Here is a 22172-nt window from a genome sequence, read left to right on the forward strand (position 1 = left end):
GTTTTTTTTAAATAACAAATACCACAACATATAAACAATTAATAAGAAAAACCGTAGATGAAACACAGGCGACCAAATACAGTCGATTTACTAGGTATCGATGAATATATTTTTCGTGGAATGTATTAAATATCTCAGAACGAACAACTATGTTTTTTATGATGCAGCCAAATTTTCCTATATTATCATACGAGTGTCGTTTAATCTATTAATCCCAAAGAACGCAAAAAAAAACCCGGGCAAAGAAGAAGGGATTGAGCAGTATGTGTGAGTGGGTAGGTGTACCGCAATAAAACGTTGAGGGGGTGAAACGGCTACTTAACCAGGGCGATAAAGAGCAGGGAAGAACCGGAGAACGTCTTCCCCTCGTTAACGATGTAAGGACCCGCGACTAGACGTTGCTGTGGTAGGAAGTTCGGCACAACCCTGGGTGACCATCGTTCGAACACAAAACACAAAATAGTGTGGACAAGTTTTTGAAATTCCCAGTAATATTTTTGTCGCGTAGCAATTCATGATTAAAGTAACAACACTATATAAAGGAAATGAAAAGGAAAATGTGTTCCTTCTGTATTTCTAGAGGCGGAGTGTATCTCCACAAACCTGTATCGGTCGGTGATGTATCACAGTTGGGCGTTGTATATTCCAAAACTTCGTTAATTAATACCACGTATAATTACTCGCAAATTGCACAATATTTATTGAACAACTTTTTTATCTTTTGCATTTTTACGGAAAAGGAACTTTTTAAATCTAAGCTCCACCTTTACCTCGCCGGCTGACGATGGTCCTTTTTGACCTATCCTGTTCAATACATCGGCTGCAACGGGTTCCGGAAAGTGTAACTTTACCTTCCCGCTAGCGCCAAAAGTGTCCTGTATAATGCCACGTTCTCCGCTAGACAAACTGATGCCGAGTCCAACGAAAGCTTGGCGGTTGTTGGCCGATTTTTTAAAAAGCCCCACCGCTATTAATTCCTTTTCATTTACGACACGGTGAATGGAACCAGTTTTTGCTTTCCGTTTATATATTTGCAGCTCCGACAGTACCGTATCGGTGTACTTGCTGTCCCGTATGGCTAGTGCCAGTCGTCCGGAAAAAGCAATTCTACATTCTGCTGCATGCACGTCGCTGTCCAACTTGGAGCCAATGATGAGCGCATTTTCCGTAGCAAGAACTGGTGTTTCAAACTCGAGCAATGCGAAAACGTTCCCCTTAGTTTCATGATCGATCGCCATTTCCTCTACGTATTCGTACTGGTTTGCATAAGAAAAAGTTTCTACCTCACCAGCGAATAGCAGTATGGTGGCCACAACCGTCTCGTACCCGCAGGTGATGTGAAATTTCGCTTTTGATTTTATCGGTCGTTTGTAATATTTTACGCAATTTAGTCGTACTATTGCTGCGTACACGCAATGGACATATTTCGCAGCGCACACGATACCACGCTCCAACGATTTCGGATCAAACTGGGTGATGCAAATCCCGGCCCGATCACCCTGCCGAATGGTTTGGTAGCTTTTGCGAAACATTTGTATCGATTTGACCTTTCTCTGTAGTTTTAGTTTCGGTATTTCAACTTCATCGTTTACGCTCAACGTTCCTTGTAATACCGTGCCCGTGCAAACCGTACCTTGGCCCTTGATGGCGAAACAATGATCGACGGCAAACATAAACGGCAGATCGAGATTTCTTTGCGGAACATAAGACTTCGATTGCATCGCATCCACTAGCGTTGTGATGTTTTCTCCCGTCGTTGCTGAAACAGATACGATTGGCGTTTCATCGAAAGACATCTTGGAAAGCACACCCGCAATTCCTTTCTTTAGCCGTTCTAGTGTTTTCTGCCGTTGGATTGGATCTCGCAGCACGTCGATTTTGTTCAGTACAACGATCATTTTCCGACATGTTAGTTCACCAATTATCAAACATTCCGCCGTTTGTGGTTGGATTCCCTTTTCTGAGTCGATAACTAGCAGCATCATGTCGATAATCTGTGCGCCACCGATGATGGTACGTATGAGGCTGGCATGCCCGGGACAATCGACGAAGGTGTATTGAAGTTTTTCGTACCCCTGTTCCATGCATTGCTCCCGCAAATGGTCAGGCACATCTAGCTGCAATGCACTAAATCCAAGATCGAGAGTTATCCCACGCTCTTGAGATTGTGGATTTTTATCAAACGCTGCCGTGCTTGCGATCGCACTCAGTGCTTTCGCTAACGTTGTCTTGCCCGAATCCACATGACCAAGTATACCGATGTTTAAGTTCAGATACATTATAATGTATCTTTTTAATGCTTCCCACTCTGCCAATATGAATTGTGCGTCTTTTGCCTACTCTTGTCGATCTACGCACGACACATGGATTTTCCGGCTTTCGCTCACAATTTTCCTAAGCGGCGAACTGTTTATTTACATATGATTTTTTTTTTGTATTTCAGAACTGTCAAACTGATCAAAACAAAGGGAACAGCGGAATTCCGCTAGTGATGGGCCGATGATAATAAATAAAATGTCGATAAAAATTAACGGATTTCAATGCGAAATGGAAAATATTGAGTAAAAAGAACTACTCAGGAATACTTAACCACAAAGGGCGTTTACAACGATTACCCGTGACTTTATTGCACAATGGAACTAGATTAGAAGAAGGTTTAAACGTGTAGTTTTAGGTCGTTGGGCTAACTTCGGAAAAGTACAGTGAGCATCATAAGTGACTGTAGTTTTTCATAACATTCCAACTCCTCTATTTCATTTTTCTAGTTTCTCAATAATGCCCAATCCCGCAAATTCATGCAACAAATTGTCAACGGAATGGACATAATTCTTAGCCCACAATTTACAAACCCGCAGTGACTCCGTAGAAATTTTCCTCGCATTTTCCTCCCACCCTCCTTTTTGCGCTATTTGTTGTGACAACGAGAACGGTTTTTTTATTGCTAGTGACATTTCTGGTTGGAAAAGAGGAGAAAGTATCGCGCCCACAAGGTGTAGGGCTCCATGATATCCTTATCGCTGGCATTATTAACTACGCAACATATTTTCGCTGGAAGGAATACTTGTGGAGCAGGTGTGTGTTAAGAAAAACATGACATCACAACCACCGCCAACCTGCTACGACGACGATTGATACACGCCGTACCGGACAAGAAGGCGGCGGGCAAGATTGTGGCTGTGGCTGTGAAAACAACGGATTACGCGCGACAACGGGGTGGAAAAGAAAGGAGAAATCTACAACAACAGCAGAGTGGGTGTGCACTGTAGGCACTGGTGTGAAGATCTTTGGAAGCAAATAGAAAACACTATACGAACACCATTAGTACGGGTCTGTACCACTAAGTACTTGTTGCTGGTCCTATTATTTTCGTTTGTGACGTGGCTGAACTAACTTGGGCAAGGAATGCCCAACGGGACGAATGTAGACTGGTCCAGGTGAGAGGCAGAGTGTGGAAAAAAAGATATTGCGGTTTTTAACATTTTTTGTTTCTTAAATTCCATTTTCAGATATGGGCTCGGTAGCGATGATTCATCACCAACCGAACGAAACCGTGCGCACGGTCGCACTGGTGGTGGCAGCGGTGGATTTGTTGATCTAGGCAACGAATACGACTATGGTGCAGGAGGACATCATGCTTCGGGCCGGGATGAAATCTTTGCCGAAGATCAGGGCGATAAGCCGTGGTGGCGAAGTAACTTCTTCATCTCGCAGCCGGTACTGTTTGGAACGTGGGACGGTGTGTTTACATCCTGTCTGATCAACATCTTCGGTGTGATCGTGTTCCTGCGTTCCGGATGGATCGTCGCCGAGGCGGGCATCATGAACGCCATACTGATCGTCTTCTGTGCGGTGGGCATTGCTCTGGTGTCCGTACTGTCGGCTGTCGGTATCTGTGAGCGATGCCGGGTGGAAAGTGGGGGCGTTTATTTCCTCATCGCCCACACACTGGGCTCACGGTTCGGTGGATCGCTCGGGCTGCTCTATTGCTTCGGCCAGGCCGTCGGCTGTGCGCTGAATGTGCTCGGTTTCGGTGAATCGATCGCGGGCCTGGTCGGGCTGGAAGGGAACCAGTGGGCGATCCGTGGTTTTGCCATCACAGCCGTCCTGCTGCTCGGCGTTATTAATGTGGCCGGCGTAAAGTGGGTCGTTAAATTGCAGTTCGCACTGCTAATTGTGATTCTAATGTCCGCGCTAGATTTCATGGTGGGCAGCTTTATCGGTGAGGCGCCCGAGCATGGTTTCGATGGCTGGGGATCGGGCAATATGGGACTGAATCTGTGGTCTGCCTACACGGACGGTACGTCATGGTTTACCGTGTTCGGTGTGTTCTTCCCAACGATCACGGGTATCCTTTCGGGCATCAACATGAGCGGGGATCTACGAGCACCATCGACAGACATTCCCAATGGTACGCTAGCTGCGCTTAGTACATCGACGTTCCTTTACATGGTCTTTATACTGTTCCTGGGCGCTACGTGCCAACGAAGCCACCTTCTAACGGATTATCAAATCGCGGTCAAAGTGTCTGCGGTCGAGTTCCTGCTGCTAGCCGGTATTTACGTTTCAAGCATGTCCTCCTGTCTGGGTGCTATGTATGGTACGCCACGTGTACTTCAAAGCATTGCCAACGAGAACGTTATTCCCGGCATCGGTAAACTGGGCAAAGGACGTGGCCCCAACAAGGTACCGCTGTACGCGATGGCTGTAGTCGCAGGAGTAACGATTACATTTATCATCATCGGTGATATTAACACACTCGCACCGATTGTCACAATGCCGTTCCTGCTCACGTACGCCTGCATCGACTACTCATACTTTGCACTGGCGCAAACGTTCGACATACAAAACAATCGCGAAGAGCGCTTCCGGATACAGGCGCAAAGCCCACTGTACGAAACAAGAAACTACGGTGCGACTGGAGATTACAACGAAAATAATGACCTCGACCAGTTGTTCCCGGAACGAACGCGACACAAAAATCTGGGAGTAAGTACGCGTGACATTACACAGTCTTTCTTTCTGTAAAAATGTGTGAATTAACCATCTTTGTTCTTTTTTTTTGTTTATTTAGACCCCAACTAACTCACCACAACATGTGCCTTCAAATGCCGCTACGAGCGCAAGATCGCAGCAACCAAATGGAATACCTCACAGTGCATCGGTTACCAGTGCGGATTCGGAAGTAGTTTTTCGAGACGGCACAAACAGTGCAAATAATGCCAATTCCCTGAGCGAGGCCGATGATGAACCGATCGCACCGATTCGACCACCAATTCATTCCAAGACGAAAAATTGGTACTCTGGCTTTTGCAATAGATGGGCTTCATTGCTGGGGGTGAGTATTGGCTGGACGCAAGTGGCGATAGATAGACTTTGCAACGCTTACTTTGGTTCCCATTTTAGGCTGGTGTGAAAATACTCGTAATGCTGCTTGTAAGCTGGGTGTATGCACTGATTTGCATCGGCACGGTGTTAATCGTTTGGTTCTACGTCGGTACGGCAAATCCAGCTGTGAAACCAGGGCTGGCGCATGAATTCCGCTTCTTTGTATGGTTGAAAAATGTCGTTTTCCGTTGTTTTGGGTAAGTTTTAGTATTCGTTTGAACAGTTCGCCGCATTTATATCCTGTTTGGGTTGGTATTTTAGGAAACGTGTGCACGATTATGAACAGGTCGTCGTTACCCAAACGTGCCCGAATGTAAACCTCGCCTCCGCTCAATTGAATGAAGAAAATGAAGACTTTGCCTCACGGCGACGATATCACCAGACTGCAGTCGTTCAGGGACGGTATGTTGATGAAGTGTGAATAGAAAGGTAAGCACAAAGGAGAGCCAGCGTGTGTGATTTTGTTTTGCGGTGTACAGATGGTACGATGTAGCCTGAAGAAAATTAAACACTAAACACCACTTACTAGCCACAGACCGTGTTGTACCGTGACTGTGCCCTCGCGGTGAACAATGTAAACCCTTCTTCGTTAAATGTGTAACCCGCCGTATCATAATCGATCGCCAAAGTGTATGGTTACTGGTTAAAAAAAGTGAGTCGTTGTAAAATCGTACACACAAAAAAACGCAAGGTATATGTGAAACATATTTAGACCATCGTAGGAAAATGATCGTAACAAGCAATATCGAGCATTACACATCAAAAACAAAGAAAAAAGTGCGTGCGTATCGTTTGCACACGCAGATACACCCGATCGGAATCAGAGAGCATCGATGAACGATTTTTTTTTGTCGTCTGAACACAAACAAGTAGTATAGGATCAAAATGAAATTATGTACATAAGGTCTCGTTTTTCTTTTCTCTATTGTGTTGCAGCTTACATTTTAGAGCGTAAGAATTGTAAATTGAATTTCCGTTTTAAATAATGTATTCCCGTTTAATTTATTAATGTACTCGCGTACCACCCAATGTTGGGTCACACTAATTCTCACGATGCTGTATATTAAAACTGTTCTAATGGAAGCAACATTTGAGATTACCAAAATATTGTATTTTCCGCTAACCCGGACACCTTTGTACCGGCAGTTTTCTTCGCCGTGGAATGCCCAGTTATTCAGTATTGTTTAGTGCATTGGCTTCCCCTTACTTTGCGCTGTAAGCCGTATACCGAGAAGGCCATTTTGTGGTAGTATAGACTGCTTCTAATTCAACCTAACATCCCCTGGTCGCATCTGTGGAACCAATCTTAGATAAGTAAAATTAATTAATATATACATTTCGTTTCGTCGCGAACAGAAACGGAGAACAATAAACATGCAAGTGATTCCTTTTATTGTTTTTGTGATGAAAGCAAACCAAACATCCCCTCACATACCAATTGCGGGATAAGCTAACGCTGTGTAAAGATACATAAATACAACTGGTAACATAAAATTTGCTAACAGAAATAAGTGGCTGGAACTTTTGCTGAATCTACTTATGATGACGATATAAGTTCGGATAGCTTCTTGTGAATGCATTTGGGAGGCTTTCAGAAGGATTGCATTTAGTTTTTAGAAAAACTTTATTTTGTAGTACATAGTAAGTTACGTCGTATATAATATAAACAGTTACTTTCTAATTTTCATGATACAATTATAGCGGCCTCTGCGTACGATGAAGGTGTTGTATGAACCGGTTGCCGCCACACTTCCATACTCTAGTGGGGACCGGGGCACTGCGTTAAGCTGTTCCCGCAAAGCATTCCCATTACTACTATTCATCTCCTCGGATTGCCTTGTATTTGCTGATCTCCACGGGAAAGGTTTCGCTGAGCTCCTTCATCAAATTGCTTTTGAACTTGCGGTACGAGTCGATCTTGCCCTTCACCTCTTCGTTCTTGGTAAGCGCCTTATCGATGCAATCCTTCGTGTAGAGCTGCGGGTTACGGCCCTGATCGATGTAATCGAACACCTCCAACGGTACATTCACGTCGATCTGGTTCTTCATCTTATCGATCTCCTGCAATCCGGTGACGAGCGATTGTATCTTCTGGTTCAGCACATTTTGCCCCTGTGGCTGGAAATCGCTCACGATGATACGGATCTGACGCACGTTTTCGATGAACATTTCCAGATGGTTTTCCAGGTTTTCTAGCGGTGAAGTCATTTTAATGCGTTGGAAAACTTAGTTTGCAGATTTATTTGGGAATGAATGTTTTGATTGCCCTTGCGTCAAAAGTCAATTTGCTCTTGTGTGAGTTTATTACGCACAGTGCAATACTTATAGGGTTGGGTATAGTTTCCATCGAGTAACCCTGTCCAATGTTGAGTGTGAAAAGTAGATTTGATCACAAACAGCGCACAATAAACAATTAGGCATCAATGTTTTATAATTAGCTTATTCATTTTATTTTTAGTTTAATATGATTTCTCCCCCTTCCAAAAGTATGCTTGGTACTCATGCTATTAAACGCCCTCGTCCTAAGTTCAATTCTTGAATGAATGAGGTACCCAAAAAAAACATAAAAAGCTTCACCGGTGGCTGTTAGTTGAACCACGGTGCTGACGAAAAAGTATTCAGTAGAACAAGTTCTTAAGACGTGTGCATCAAATATGGCGAGTGCTTCTATAGCAAAACGAAATAAACGATCTTGCAACACACGCATACGCAGAAGTGTTTACACACCTTTCCTATACTTCTCTCCATGTGAAAACTCGGTCATCGGTTTACCGGATACACCACACGTACCGATACCGACCCGACCATTAACATTTTCTGGCGAAGCAAAAATACTTTTCGCCTTCACACCCGATTTTTTCGTCGATTTTGCAGTAAACTGGAGCCACTTGTTCTTCTCGCATTCGCGTTCTTCCTCAAGCTCCTTGAATCGCTGAACTTTTTTCATTTTCTTTTTCTTCAGATATTCCTTCTGATTGTGTCGCAAGCGTCTGAAAACGATTGATTTATCATGTTATTGAGCTTGCTACTGGTTTGTTTTCTTGCGTGCCATTAGTCCATGTGACTTACTTGTTACTGTTGGCGGGAAAAACTTCGTTCCGTAACTTTGGTTCCTTCAGCTCGCTAATGGTAGTGTTGCTCCGGTTTTGGTACGCCTCAAACACGATGCTCACCTCTCCGGTTTCCGAAATCGACTCTATGGTAGCATCATAGTACTGACCGTCTTCAATCCACTTAGCAGAACATTTATCACCCACCTTCCATACCTTGGCTGGTTTTGTTTGCTTTTTGTCCGCTCCCGAGACGCCATCGTAGTAGCTGCTGGTAGCCGGCTCAATGTACGCCGATTTCTTCTGTTCCGGTTCCTGCTGCGCCTTGATCAGATCCTTTGTCAGTTCGATCACCTCGTTGAGATCTTCCTTCAGCTTGAGCAGTTCCGCATTCTCCGGATCGGTAAGCAGAGCAGCTTCGACCTACGGTTGTGGGCAAAGGGTAGGGAGTGAAATCGCAGTTTCGAAGCATTTCTCGAATGTTGGGTTGGTAGCTAGTCGCTAAAATTACCTGCTGCAGTTGCAGTTTGTAGTTCTGCAAATCGTCTGCCATTCTGGCCTGCTATTAACAGATAATCGACTATTTTTGCTGAACTGTTTGCAATTTACAATCTTCGCCAAGCGATCTCGTCTATATAGCAACACAAACTTTTTTTCTCATTTCTCTGGAAAACAATTGTCAAACAACATCACCATTTACTGCATGGGTTAAATACTTGAGAAAGGATTGTTCTATAGATTCAAATTACCTACAAATACGTGATGAGTAAATTGAAGATATGGCATTAAATGAAAAATTTATAAACACTACATCACATTATTTGACCACATATTCTTCTTCTCTCTTTAGTAGAACCCACATTTGGCTAAATTTCAATCCAGAGCATGTCCGTGGAGTAGCTGGGTTGTGCGAAATTTCATTTGACAGATCTTTTCCATCTTTTGACATTTGCTGCTGCTGCAGTTCGTCAGCTACGTCGAAAAAAAATCGCGTCTGGAAGTAATTGTACGGTGTTGTTCGCGTTCGTTTTTATCTAATCGTGATTAAGTTATTGTACTGAATTCGCGTGTGCTTGCGTATACGTACTAAGATATAAATCTAGCAATGGCTTATCAGGTGAGTGGCATTAGATTTCGGCTATCGATAAGCTGACGTGTTGTTTTCGGTTCCGCGTTTGGGCAAATCCTGGGCACAGCACCGTCACTGTGGTGATGTATTTACGCTGTTTGCCAATGCCAGGCTACGTGATTCAGTGCCCTAATGAAGAAACTCCAGCAGGAATGGTGTGAATCATTGCTGCACGCTTGCTTGATTTGATTGGGATTTTTGTTTCTCTCTTTCTCTCTGTCTTTCTCTCTCGCTCCAATGCGTGTTGGTTTCCGCTAGGGAGGTTTTCCGCAACAGCAGTACGGAGGCTATGGACAACACCCGGCGGCCGCTGGTTACGGTGGTGGCTACGGTGGTTACGCACCGCCACCCCAGCAACCTCCCGTCAATCCGGAAATTCAGAACATCTTCCGAAACATCGATAAAGACAACACGGGGCGCATCAACAACCGGGAACTGCAGCAGGCACTCATTAATGGACGAGGCGACCACTTTTCAGACACCGCCTGTAACCTGATGATCAGTGAGCGGCAATACAATAGTGTGTACGATTGGGCACGGGTCGTATAGCTAAATGGTTTTTTACCTTCATGTTGCAGGCATGTTCGATCGGAACAAGACCGGCACGGTGGACATTTACGACTTTGAGAAGCTATACAACTACATCAACCAGTGGCTGCAGGTGTTTAAAAATTTCGACCGCGACGCATCCGGCCACATCGAGGAAAATGAACTAACCCAAGCATTGACGCAGATGGGCTTTCGCTTTTCGCCACAGTTCATACAGTACCTGATCGCGAAGAACGATCCAGTCAATCGGAAGGAAATCTCGGTGGACCAATTCATCGTGACGTGCATTCAGATTCAACGTTTTACCGATGCGTTCCGCGTACGCGATACCGAGCAAAAGGGCATCATCACGATCGGATTCGAGGACTTTCTAGGCATTGCGCTGTCGATGTGTTCCTAAAATTGTGCGAGCGGGGACAGTTCAGGCCGAAGGATCTTCGCACCCGATTCGACGCTCTAACCTAACCGCTATCGTTTAACAACACGGACACAAACACACACACACACACACACATACTCTACACACGCAGAAAGGTAAAATAATGCACGGTAAAAAATCAACTGTTGAAGTATTCTATTGAACGGACAAAAATAAGCAGCGAGGACTATGGCAGGGTGGATGGTACCGAGATGAATGTTTGTCGATGAGCCTTATTCAGTTGAATGAAATACGCTTTTGTGAGATTGAATCAAAATAACCCACTCAGAAAGGAAAAACAAAACGAAAAAAAGATCATTGCTATATTAATGAACATTTGAGGTGAGGATGCAACGGTTAGAACCAGCCGCGGAACCAGCGACTCTACTACGATTTGCGTACCGTAAACAAGGAACAATCAGTGCAACAAGATGCCCAAAAACATGTAAACCGTTAACATCATAACTTATTCCATGCCGAAACACCAATATTCATCTTATCGTACATTGATTATGGGAAGGGTAATAGTAATAGCAGACCTACAACCACACCACAAAACACAGAAGTTCCAGTATCCGGAGTACCGACCGATTAAACAACCATATGCGTCATCATTTATCTAATTTAAAAGGCATGCTATCAACGGAGATGAGAGTAAGGTACAGATCTTGCGCTAGAGTGAATGAGAGTAAAAGGGCAGGATCTGAAGGTGAGGAGAGTGGAGGGGTACAGCCACATATAAACACATACATCTTGGAAGCGTACGGTTTCGTTCGCTCGTGTGTGCTGGAGCTAGTTATATCTTTTGAGTTGATTTGGCAATGGTTTCTGCGCATTGGAGTGCTATCGTTCGTCTTATGTGTGTGGTTATAAGTTTTTCGCAACCGCCGCCAGCAATCAGATGAGAATGGCTAGCGCGCGTTAGTGACTTCGTTGGTGGTGCCGGCGGCGATGGTAACAACGACGAAGAATTTATTGTATTTTAATCTATCGGTAATAAATGTACTATTATCTATTTCGCTGTTGGCATTTTACGAACGAGAGAAAAAGTTTCGTTTTATTTTTTGTTATTCCTCCTGGATATAGGTATGATTAAATGTTTTTTTACGTAATTACACACATGGAAATAAACGAGTCTTACTTTGCGTGCGGAATAACTAACGCAGTTCCATCACGTGATCTTTTTCAAAGAAAGATAGGCAACAGTAGAAACACCCTATATTTTTTTCCACCAAACATGCTCCAAAACACTGTCCAACGAACCCTGTCTTTGGTGATTTTTGAAAGTTTGTTGTTTTGAATAATGTGTGCACAAGTAGCCCGAAACGTGTATGGTCAACCGAGGTTGAAATTAGAATACACGGAAGCTTGAAAAGATAGAATAATGTTATAAAGAACAAAGTTTAAATAGGCAATATCTTTCGATGAACGCACTCAGCAGAGTTGGTCACTGTTGGCCTCGTTGAGGAATTCTTAAAGAAAAGAACGTTGGACGATCTTGAATAGAACGTTGCAGGAAAATGATAGAGTTAAGCTCGGGCTACTCATCAGGCTGGACGGTGAGTTTGAAGTACGAGTAAAATACTAAATCAGTTAGCGATGCAAGGACGCTTCCTATTCCTATTCCTTTCTGCTGCTACTGTTTGACATCAAATTCTGGAAACACTCAAACACGAATCCTGGGTTTCTTGGTGTCAATTACTAACCGCAATCGGGTTAAAAATGCATAAAAAGAACTCCTCAAGTATTCATGCACATCTTGCAACAGTCTTGCTTCGATTTTATTGTCATTGTACCAATATGTTAAAAAGTTCGTTTCTTTTTCTACAACCCAGTTGTCAGTCTGATCGAAATGGTAAAACCCGCGTCTCGTTCGCTTCGGTTGGTTTGTTATTGTTATTGCGATACCCCGCACATATGCGAAACGGTGTAAACAGTTGTTGTCCGAGGTAAAATTGTATCACATTATTGTTTCACGCTAAACCTGCACGTACTTTACAAGGTTTTCACGATGTCGATGCGACCGGACGATCATCGGCGGAAGTGGGATCGCAAGGAGTACGAAAGGCTCGCGCACGAGCGTATTCTTTCCAAGGATAAAGGCAATGAGGACGATGGTAAGAACTGGTGGTGTTCCCCGATGTACCAGCTTCCAGTAATGCCGTGCTTTAACCTGTTGATTGTTCCCACCAGGTGAGCCCGTCACGAAGGAGCTGCTGAAGCAGCGCGAGTACAAAGTCGATCTGGACAGCAAGCTGGGCAAGAGCATGGTCATCAACAAGAGCACACCTTCGTCCCAGTCCGGCGGGTACTACTGTAACGTGTGCGACTGTGTGGTGAAGGATTCGATCAACTTCCTCGACCACATCAATGGCAAGAAACATCAGCGCAATCTCGGTATGTCGATGAAGGTCGAACGAAGTTCGCTAGATCAGGTGAAGGAACGGTTCAAGATAAACAAAAAGAAAACCGAGGAAAAGAAGAAAGACTACGAGCTAGAGTCGCGGGTGCGTGAAGCGAAAGAGGAGGAAGACCGGTACCGGGAGTACAAGCGCGAGAAGAGAAAAGAGCGCAAGCGAAAGCACGACGACGATGATGCAGATCCCGATCTGGATGCGGGCAGTTCGGAAATGGCCGCCATAATGGGATTTGCCGGGTTCGGTGGATCGAAGAAAAACTGAACAATCGTGATCCGGACAAGGCGTCCGACAGAGGGTCAACACCATGTGCAGGCCAAGGTGGGTGGGTACCCATCCACCTCGAGGCTTAATGGACCTTCTGGACCGCGCCGCGGGTTTCTTCATTTTTTTTTGGTTTCCGTCGCATGGTTCCAGCTCACCGATAATACACAGACACGTGCTTTACAAACGTGAGGAGCATACGGTACAGGCGCATTGCTCTGTCTGCAAAACCTCATCTTACATGCACATCGGGCCGATGTTCAACCTTAAGCTAAACTTGTATAACTCGACTTACCTGTAACTGGCGGTGTTGTATATTAGAATAAACTTTACTTTAAAAACCTCACTTAACTGCAACGACAAGTGCAAAGTTTTATTCAGCTTAATTCAATTAGCACAATTGTTTTCATTTAGCAATGTATAGCAAACAGTTCATCTTTCTCCTCGCCATCGTGATGTAGAATTCATGTAAAGTTAATCCAAAACTAAGAAAAAAAAATCGGTAATACAAAACGCGTATCCTGCGTGTAAGATAAACATTCAACAGTCAGTATTAACGTTGCAATAAGCATCAGTATTGTAAATAGGTTCGCACGTTCCTAATGGTGGACATGTGTTTGTGTACTCCTTCTGCTGCATTTGCCTCACAATATACTCTTGGGAAGCACGTCGTCGCTAGTGTTTGAGAAGAACGTTTTGTTGCAATCAATTGTATCGTTGGTTCGTATTGGTTTTGCGTGCGTTTGAGCGCGTTCGATTGTTGCGTTGGTCTTAATGTATAAATGCTATACCGATTACATTTTTTAATATACCGAAAAACTTAAACTACATCTTGTGAACAGGGTTTATAATGCCGAAACCGTGTAATATACGATGATGAGGAAATATTTTTTAGTAATTAAATAGATGTAGCAAAAATTGGACACTGATGACCTGAGCTGCGAATGAATATTGTATGTGTCTTTAGTTGTGCGTATGAGATTTACGTTGCCTGTAATCGCTTTACAAACATACATCAACTAGATTGTAGTAGCGTATGTCGTAATACTTCGTTCTAAGTACAGATTTTACGCCGAATAATGTACGCCAATGTAGATAAATATTCATGAGGGTTGTGAAGTTATACGGATCGTCGTATCATACACACTATTTGAAACTTATGCTCTTCTAATCGCATGCACATTCCTTCATGTTGTGCCGCGTACGTCCTAAGCCTTACTGTTTTCCATCTCGGCCTGCAGGAATTGAGCGGAAAATGGTTGCTTCGTGATGGGCGTCAGCTGCACCTCCTGCATCGGTGCTTCAACCGCGTCCGGTTCCGGTGCTTCACCCAGCAGCCGGGCCAGATTGCTTTCCTTCCAGCGGCCACTATTGCCGTTGATGGTGCGATCCTCACACACGCAAAGGAACAGCGTATCGACAACCATCTGCAACGAACATGGATGTGGAAAGATGCAGAATTTGATAAGTAAATGGTCGAAGAAAGCAACAAAGTACTCCTTACCTCATACAGTGACAATATGATGTGAGCGATAAAGAATGCAAACACGGTAATAATAATAACGGGCGCCATGTAAAAGTGCATATCCGGATTGTCACGCAGCAGCAGAATGCTAATCAGTCCACAAATCGCTGCAACGGCTAGCTTGCCGAGGAACAGCACAAAATCCCCAATACCGTTGATGGTGGCCACTTGCAGCGCATTGGTCACGAGTGCATTCCAGGCCTGCGGTGAAAGAGACACACAATGATCAACACTCGTTAGCGCAGTACGATCGCAGTGTCGCCAAACTTACTATCTTTGCTGCTGGGCAAAAGTTTACACCCTCGATCGCGATCACGGTGTACGCGTTGTGGTTGAGATAGCGGATGAACTTCTCCAACAGCCAGAAGCTGCAAATGCAGCACCGTAAACAGCAGCTAGCACACTCGGACCCTTCCTGCTGGTGACGTTTCAACCTGCAAGACAAGGAATGGGCATGATGGGTTGAAGAAATGCTCTCTTATCGCCACGGTGGCATACACTCACTTGGCATACAGATAGGTCAGTATGAGACGTGGAATTTTGAAGATCGTTATGATGAACGAACCCTTTGCGACGGATCCGAGATGATACTTGACCAGCTTGGCGATCGCAAGCAATACCGGTGAATCGGTCGGCTTACGGAAGTACCAAAAAGCAACCGCACCGGCAATGGCCAGCTGTTGGCAGGCGAAAATAAACTCACTCGTCCAGATTAGTCCAATGATGTAGATCCACAGCATGTGGCGCAATGCGTTCACTTCGTGGTATTCAACCAACTTAAAGGCTGTTTAATCGGAAGCAGGAAAAGGAAACAGTTCGTTCAATTGTGTTTGTTAGATAAAGCAAGAAGATTGACTGCCCGGGCCTATACTCACATTTAAAGTTAGTATCATTCTTGCCCACAAATTCTGGCTTCAATTTCGTGTCGTTCGACACCGACGGGCTTTGCTCAAGCTGTGCCAACGGAAGCAATGGTTTCACACCGGGGTAGTTGGCCGTTGCTAAGCACACGACCACCACTACCCAGAACACGAGAAAGATCGACAGTGCCAGGAATGCTAGCAACGGTGGACCGGCCAAACCCGGCAGCTGCAGCATACACTTGCCGGCTTCTTCGAACAGCGCTGCCAACCCGGTCAGCTTTTCCCGCAGATAGTAGATCACCACGAGGAGTATGATCATGATGCAGGTGGCTGCGATCGCGAGCACATAGATGGTGGTTTCATTGCGTACCAACTCCTCCAGATAGGACAGCTGCTGGTCGGTATCGAGCGTGTGCTTTGCCTTATAATAACTCCACCAAAGCACACCCGTAATACCAATGCTGGCCACCACGACGATGATGCAGATCAGCCACGAAACGATCGTGGCGAGCCAATGTAGCAGCGCTATCATTATGATCGAAAATACCAAGCTTAGCGCACACACGAGCACAACCGTTGGCCACGCTTTGTACAGATCGCTAAACACCTGCTGTGTAGCCTCCCAGGAATTGATCAGCGCATACATCTTTTTCACCTGCTGCAGCGGTGCATTTACGCCGGTCGGTATGCAACGGTGCAGTACGGGTGCCGACTGATACACCGGAAACGGTGGGCAAGGCCCAGCAAAGTCGAAATACTTCGCACCATTAGCATCTTGCGTTTGCAGCATGCTCATGTTAAAATCGTACCGACAATATTTCGCCTTCCGGTCTTCGTAGTAACGATACAGTTCGGCCGCGTTTAGAATTTCTCGCTGCGGACATTCTTTGACGCAAATTTTCAACGTATGGCGTAGCTCCTTAATGTCGAGAAAGAACAGGTACGGTTTATCCTCCGTATTCATGCCGGACATGTTGAAGTTGGAGAACTTATTGTTGCTGTGGACGCCGCACGTGTTGCCGAAGGAATCGTACCCATTGATGATGCGTAGCGGATTTCCGTAGATGAAGGAAAAGATTGCGATTACGATCTGTAACGTAAAAGTAAAGGGGAATTAAATAGCCAGTGCCAGGGTGGGGTCAATCGTTTCATTCAAAGCCGGTGTATTGTGGATCATTAAGTTTGACCTTGAAGAGTGCACGCAGTCAATGCGGAGGGGAGCATTTGAAATGTAAAAAACGGGAAGCCATCTTCACACCGTTTCCTTGCTTTGAATTTGATGTCCGAGGTCAGGGCAAAAGGGGTTGGAAAATCCATATGTTGTTTTAACAGGTACAAACAAATAACTAAAAAGGGGCTTGAAACACGATCGCATGGGTAAGCTTATGGGGAGGAAACGTTGCAACCGTGTCATTACACTGTTATTAACCGCACGCACGCGCTTCTATACTGAATATTGGTTAATAATAGAACCATACGGGAATTCCTTCAAAGCCACAGTTTGGTATATACAAATGAATTAACATAAAGACTGATGATTAATTTCAAATATTTTCGAATAAGTTCCGTACGACGATCTTTTACATACCAATGCAATCCAGAAGACGACGTACAGCACCAGCCAGAAGATGTCCGTAGGTGATCGGACGGTAACCGGCTGTACTTGCTGGTCGGGTTTGCTCTCAAAGCAACCCATCGTGGTAAATTAAACACTTTCTGCAAGAGCTGGTAGCACAGCAAATGTGTCCGTTTTGTGGTTTTCTTTTAATACGGCGTTTTAGGGCGGGGATGCTAATTGCTAATTCCGCTCAAAACATTCCACCCAGATGACGCGATCCCGGCAGCAGTGTTTATTGTTGTTGTTGGCGTCGCTTCGCTTTTAATGTGTGCAGGGCTGGTTGCGAAGCTAGTGAAGCTTCTGACGGCCCGGTGCGCAATCGGTTGACGTTTATCTTCTTTCGCTTGGTCAACGCTTGTTTGAAATTTTGAATTTACCGTTTGGTAATCAGCAATTGTGGCGTATGTTTTGGTGTATACATTTGTTTAGCGTGCTGCCAAAGTATTGAAAACCTCGCCTGGTCCAGTGATGCGTTCTATATCGAATGTTGAGATCTGTAAAAACAAATCAATTGCTATTTTCAGGCTAGTAAAACTCCAAATTCGCTTTCATTTTATCAATCCCCCATGCACAGAACTGACTATCCAGCTGCGGGTAAATAAAGAAGAAAGAATGCCTCAGAATGCCAGAAATTGCAGGCCTAGACCTCTGAGCCGATAAAGAAAGAGGAATATATTTGAGTTCCCATTCAATATAACGACTTTCCAGCATGTGGGCTTCTGCGCAAAAATGGCTGCATTTCTAAAACAAATAGCACGCTTGCGCCATCTAGTGTATTGTGCGAACATTAACACCATCAAACGTCTGATGTCAAAAGTTTGCACGTCGGGTGGGCGAAGCCATATTGGGTCCTATTACAAACGGAATTGTAAAAACCTTTCAAACGTTTGCCGTTTGCTACCAATGTATTGAATTCTGCACCTGTCAAACAAACAATTGTAGCTTTCTGGCCACAGCACCAATCGGCTACATCAGTCTATATTTACCATTGCATTATTAGTTCGTCCGTCAGCCCTTGCATTAACATGGTGGTACATTGCTGCTAACCGCGTTTTGTTGCTTCCTACATACGTACGGAGATAAAGTGCGTTTTAGTAAGGAATTACGAGCTTGAAAAGGTTGCCCAAACGCCCGAAGCGCACAGGGGCGTGAAGAAGTGAAGCATTAGAAATTTCGTTCGATGCGTACGAGAAAGGGCAAATATCGCAAATGTCAAAGTGAGGCGAAAAAAGTATCGAACAATTTGTTTCCTTCCACCGTCTGCATCTATCGGGCCGCTGGATTCTCAAGTGAATGCGTGCCAACGAGAGACGCAGATTAGATTAGAGATTCGTTCGGTGAAGTAATACCCCCGTGTGCGCCCAGTGTGCACAGCCTGTCCTGCAAACGGGCCAGTATAGAACGGGTGCTGTAGAGAAATTCTCTTTGTTTCTGTCCCTACCCTGCACGCACGGTAACCACAGTCGACGGGTGGGTGGTGGTAACGGACGGGTCGTGTGGTGTGGTGTTCAGTGTGCAAGCCTGCAATCGCAGTAAATTGGCAACAGTCGCACCAACACCAAAACAGCGGCGCAAGTGTAGTTTCCATCGTGTAGTGGCAAGCAGGCAGGCAGGGTCCAGAAGTTGCAATGGATGGTGAATCGGAAAAACAACCGCTCCTGAAGCAATCACAGCAACAGCAACAATCCCAAGAATCAGGATCACTGCAACGTAAGTACACGGAGGTGGGACAGGGCGTAACATTTCCGGAAGAATGTTTTTTCCTTCGTGCTAGAAGATCGATCGAATCTAATGCACATCCGTTGGAGCAATCAATAGTAGGACGTTGCTGTTATCAACTGCTGGAATATAATTTTTGGTAAAATTTAATCTGCATTACGTAGCCTGTTTTGAAACGATTGGGGTTCTAGAGCGAATGAATTGTCATTTTTTCTTCCACCTCGAGCTGTGGTTATGTGATGAGTCAGCCTAGTGTATGTGTTGTCTCTTTTTTCCAACGAATAGTAAACCGTGCCTACTGCTGCTGCAGGGCAATAGAGGCAGTGGGCTTGACAAATCAAATCCACCGGCTGGAAGGATGCGGTACGAGGTGGTGACGTGAGGAGTGGCAATGAGTCAGGGAGAAACAAACATACGAATGGAGCAAAAGAAACGCCAGTTCTTTTGTTTTTATACATTACGCTTTCTTATCAGCTGTAGCGCGCACAGGCCCAAGAGATTGTGAATTTCCACAAGCGGCGGGGCCCACTGCGATATACGGAATAGAAGAGGATCTTTTGCAAACGTGGGTGGTGATCTGGGATGTGAACGCCATAAACATTCATTCCGACATTGCAAAGCAATCGACCCACCCCATCATTCCAGATCTACTATCGGAGATGTTACTTCAAATGTTTAGTACTTAAATACAACTGTTGCATAAATAAATAAATACGCCAATATATCGACTTAGAACATCCGCGATCATCATGCGATTAACGCTTTTGTTTGTTTACATTAATTGGAACTTCAGCTAATCGACTTTATTTGTTTTTTAAACATGATTAAGGAAGGAACAAACAAATGAATAAGGCAGTTTCTCATTTAATGTTTACAAATTGTAATAAAACAATTCTAATGTGTGCCTCTCTTTACTTTCTTTTTAGCGGTCGTGAATGCATCTCCCATCGGTCCGGACGAGGTGCCACCCTCGTATCAGCAGGAGCAACAGAATAGTATTATAGTGACGTGCCGCGTATGCCAGGCACTGATCGACATCTCCTGGAAAAAGGAACAACATGTCGTCAAGTGTTTGCAGTGTAACGAAGCGACGGTACGACTTGCATTTGGAGATGTTATGCGTTTAAATGTGTTGTCCGTTTTGCCCAGACGAACATCTCTTTTCGGGATGGATACTCAAGAAAAGACACGCGAGAAGCCTTTTTAGCTCGTAAAACACGAATCTCATCCCTACGGCGAGGTTTTTGTTGTTTTTGCTTTGTGGTACAATGAAACTTGATCCACTTAATCCACCCGACCAGCCAGTTTGTTTGAAATGTTCCGGACAGGCATAAGATATACTAGCACACACACGCCTGCACCTGTATGACGAATGGTGACGAACGAGATAGCTTTTGACGCTTACCGTCCGTCTCGGCTCGGCACGATAGGCTGTGATATTTTTGTTTAATGTAGGCTTTCCTGTGGGACTCTGGGGAGTGCGCGTGTGAGCCTTCCGGGGAGGAATAGCAGTGTACTGCATTGTATAGTTTTGCTTTGCGTTGGAGCAGGCGTCTACCTTCCATAAATGCACTTTTAAGACAAACCTTAGAAGTTAACATTAGGCTTGAAATTGAGCCCATTTCGAGCTTGGCTGTGGGTGTGTATGTGTCTTAACTCCCCGGACGGAATTCACTTAACTTGAAGAATAATGAATTCCTTTTCCTTCGAGAAAACAATATGCTACAGCAAATGCATTCGTCAACCACTAAATTAACACTATTCTCTCTTTCTGCCTTTTGTTGTAGCCCATTCGGAATGCACCGGCCGGCAAGAAGTACGTACGATGCCCGTGCAATTGTTTGCTGATTTGCAAGAGCTCTTCCCAGCGGGTTGCCTGCCCGCGGCCCAACTGCAAACGTATTATCAACTTGGCTCCGAGTCCGGTAACGCCACCGTTGCTACCGATGCCCGGCATGTGTCGCGTTACCTGTGGTCACTGTCACGATACGTTCTTGGTATGTAGCTCGTCAATTAAGGGAAGATATGCAGTCAGAGGTCTCGAAAAACATTCAAGCATTCTCTCGAAGCTTTAGGGTTCGAGAATAACAGGTTAAAATTGCAAGTAAATGTACTGACAAGCAACGAAAATACGGTATAAGGAGTTGATGCACCACAGCGCAACAACGTTTTGAAGATTGGCGTCCAGAATATCTCAAGTCTCTTGTAAGCGATTGGATTTAAACTTTCATCAGAAACCTTTCACGTAATTTACTGCAGCTTGCTCGAAATTTTTAATTCTATTTTGATTTCCTCAAATCCAATCAAATACGATACCTACTTAAATTAAGTGTCTTTTTTTAAATTATTTAGAAATTTTGAAATTCCGATAGTTTATGGCGAATGCCGGAGTATATACCGGTAAACCGGATTCGTTTTACAACGCAACAAAAAACTTGTTTTGAGCTTCTTAGTGTGTATCTCTCTCTTTTAATCACAAGTGCTACCAGCATTCATTCTTATACTTAATTTGTAATTGTTGTTGATCACATACTTACAGTTTGATACGTTGAAGAACAATCTGGCGAGATGTCCGCATTGTCGCAAAGTGTCTTCGGTCGGGCCCGACTTCTGCCGTAAGCGACGCAATCTACACTTCCTTGGTGGAATTATATTTTTGGCTATCGGTATCGGCGTTACATTTGCCACCTACACCTACGTGCGGGTAAGGGCTGTGGCCATTCATGTGGGTTACTTTTACTATTTGCTCTTCTAAATGAATGTTTTCTTTCTTTGGCGATTGTTATCATTGCAGGATTATAGTGGAATTTTTGTGGCATACATTAGCCTTTATCTCATCTCTTTGCTGCTGTTTGCAAAGACGGTTTACTACTGTTCGCTGAAGATTAGCAACATTGATGGGCCGTTCACAAATGTGGCATCTTAAGGGATGCCGCAACCACAGACACATTCCTGAATGAAAAAAAAAAACAACCCGTACACAAGCCTTCTGTATTCCGGTGGGGTGTAGGTGTGTATGAATGCACCGGGATGGATGCATGGTGATAAACGGTAGGTAACATACAAACCAATACCGATGCAAATATGAGGCGTGTATGTTATTGGGAGGAAAAGTAGATACAGGAAGGGTTTGTTTAGTACACTTTAAGATCGACCAAAAGGCAAGGTAAAAGTCAGCAAACAATTTGCGAGTTTAAGAAGGGAACTGATCGGAAGGAACAGTTGCGCCGGCAAG

At 44.5% G+C, this 22172-nt stretch overlaps 8 protein-coding genes across 8 annotated transcripts; 4 read left to right on the forward strand and 4 right to left on the reverse strand.

Annotated features, from left to right (window-relative positions):
* Positions 1-698: 698 nt before the first annotated feature.
* On the reverse strand, positions 699-2279 carry LOC128715949 (selenocysteine-specific elongation factor). Its single transcript, XM_053810873.1, has one exon. It carries the CDS (start codon positions 2277-2279, stop codon positions 699-701), a length of 1581 nt encoding a protein of 526 aa, XP_053666848.1.
* A 1123-nt stretch (positions 2280-3402) lies between these two features.
* Positions 3403-5806, forward strand: LOC128712282 (solute carrier family 12 member 8). The gene is made up of 5 exons (XM_053807177.1): positions 3403-3434; positions 3507-4986; positions 5072-5335; positions 5404-5582; positions 5647-5806. The coding sequence occupies exons 1-5, from the start codon at positions 3403-3405 to the stop codon at positions 5804-5806; spliced, it is 2115 nt and encodes a 704-aa protein (XP_053663152.1).
* A 1394-nt stretch (positions 5807-7200) lies between these two features.
* LOC128714685 (mediator of RNA polymerase II transcription subunit 10) lies at positions 7201-7593 on the reverse strand. The gene has a single exon (XM_053809560.1). The coding sequence runs from the start codon at positions 7591-7593 to the stop codon at positions 7201-7203; it is 393 nt and encodes a 130-aa protein (XP_053665535.1).
* A 511-nt stretch (positions 7594-8104) lies between these two features.
* Positions 8105-8988, reverse strand: LOC128711700 (survival of motor neuron-related-splicing factor 30). The gene is made up of 3 exons (XM_053806583.1): positions 8947-8988; positions 8455-8858; positions 8105-8375 (listed from the first exon to the last, which is right to left on the reverse strand). Exons 1-3 carry the CDS (start codon positions 8986-8988, stop codon positions 8105-8107), a joined length of 717 nt encoding a protein of 238 aa, XP_053662558.1.
* A 552-nt stretch (positions 8989-9540) lies between these two features.
* LOC128711276 (peflin) lies at positions 9541-10586 on the forward strand. The gene is made up of 3 exons (XM_053806143.1): positions 9541-9552; positions 9823-10066; positions 10143-10586. Exons 1-3 carry the CDS (start codon positions 9541-9543, stop codon positions 10511-10513), a joined length of 627 nt encoding a protein of 208 aa, XP_053662118.1. The 3' UTR covers positions 10514-10586.
* Positions 10587-12542: 1956 nt separating this feature from the next.
* Positions 12543-13212, forward strand: LOC128713620 (zinc finger matrin-type protein 2). Its single transcript, XM_053808482.1, has 2 exons — positions 12543-12648; positions 12725-13212. Exons 1-2 carry the CDS (start codon positions 12543-12545, stop codon positions 13210-13212), a joined length of 594 nt encoding a protein of 197 aa, XP_053664457.1.
* Positions 13213-14420: 1208 nt separating this feature from the next.
* On the reverse strand, positions 14421-17296 carry LOC128713022 (choline transporter-like 1). The gene is made up of 6 exons (XM_053807886.1): positions 17189-17296; positions 15613-16690; positions 15242-15521; positions 15009-15171; positions 14717-14938; positions 14421-14639 (listed from the first exon to the last, which is right to left on the reverse strand). The coding sequence occupies exons 1-6, from the start codon at positions 17294-17296 to the stop codon at positions 14421-14423; spliced, it is 2070 nt and encodes a 689-aa protein (XP_053663861.1).
* Positions 17297-18846: 1550 nt separating this feature from the next.
* LOC128712018 (type 1 phosphatidylinositol 4,5-bisphosphate 4-phosphatase) lies at positions 18847-21863 on the forward strand. Its single transcript, XM_053806912.1, has 5 exons — positions 18847-18928; positions 19864-20030; positions 20725-20934; positions 21477-21641; positions 21732-21863. The coding sequence occupies exons 1-5, from the start codon at positions 18847-18849 to the stop codon at positions 21861-21863; spliced, it is 756 nt and encodes a 251-aa protein (XP_053662887.1).
* Positions 21864-22172: the final 309 nt, after the last annotated feature.

This window comes from Anopheles marshallii, chromosome 3 (assembly GCF_943734725.1).
Source record: "Anopheles marshallii chromosome 3, idAnoMarsDA_429_01, whole genome shotgun sequence".
NCBI classification, from domain to species: Eukaryota; Metazoa; Arthropoda; class Insecta; order Diptera; family Culicidae; genus Anopheles; species Anopheles marshallii.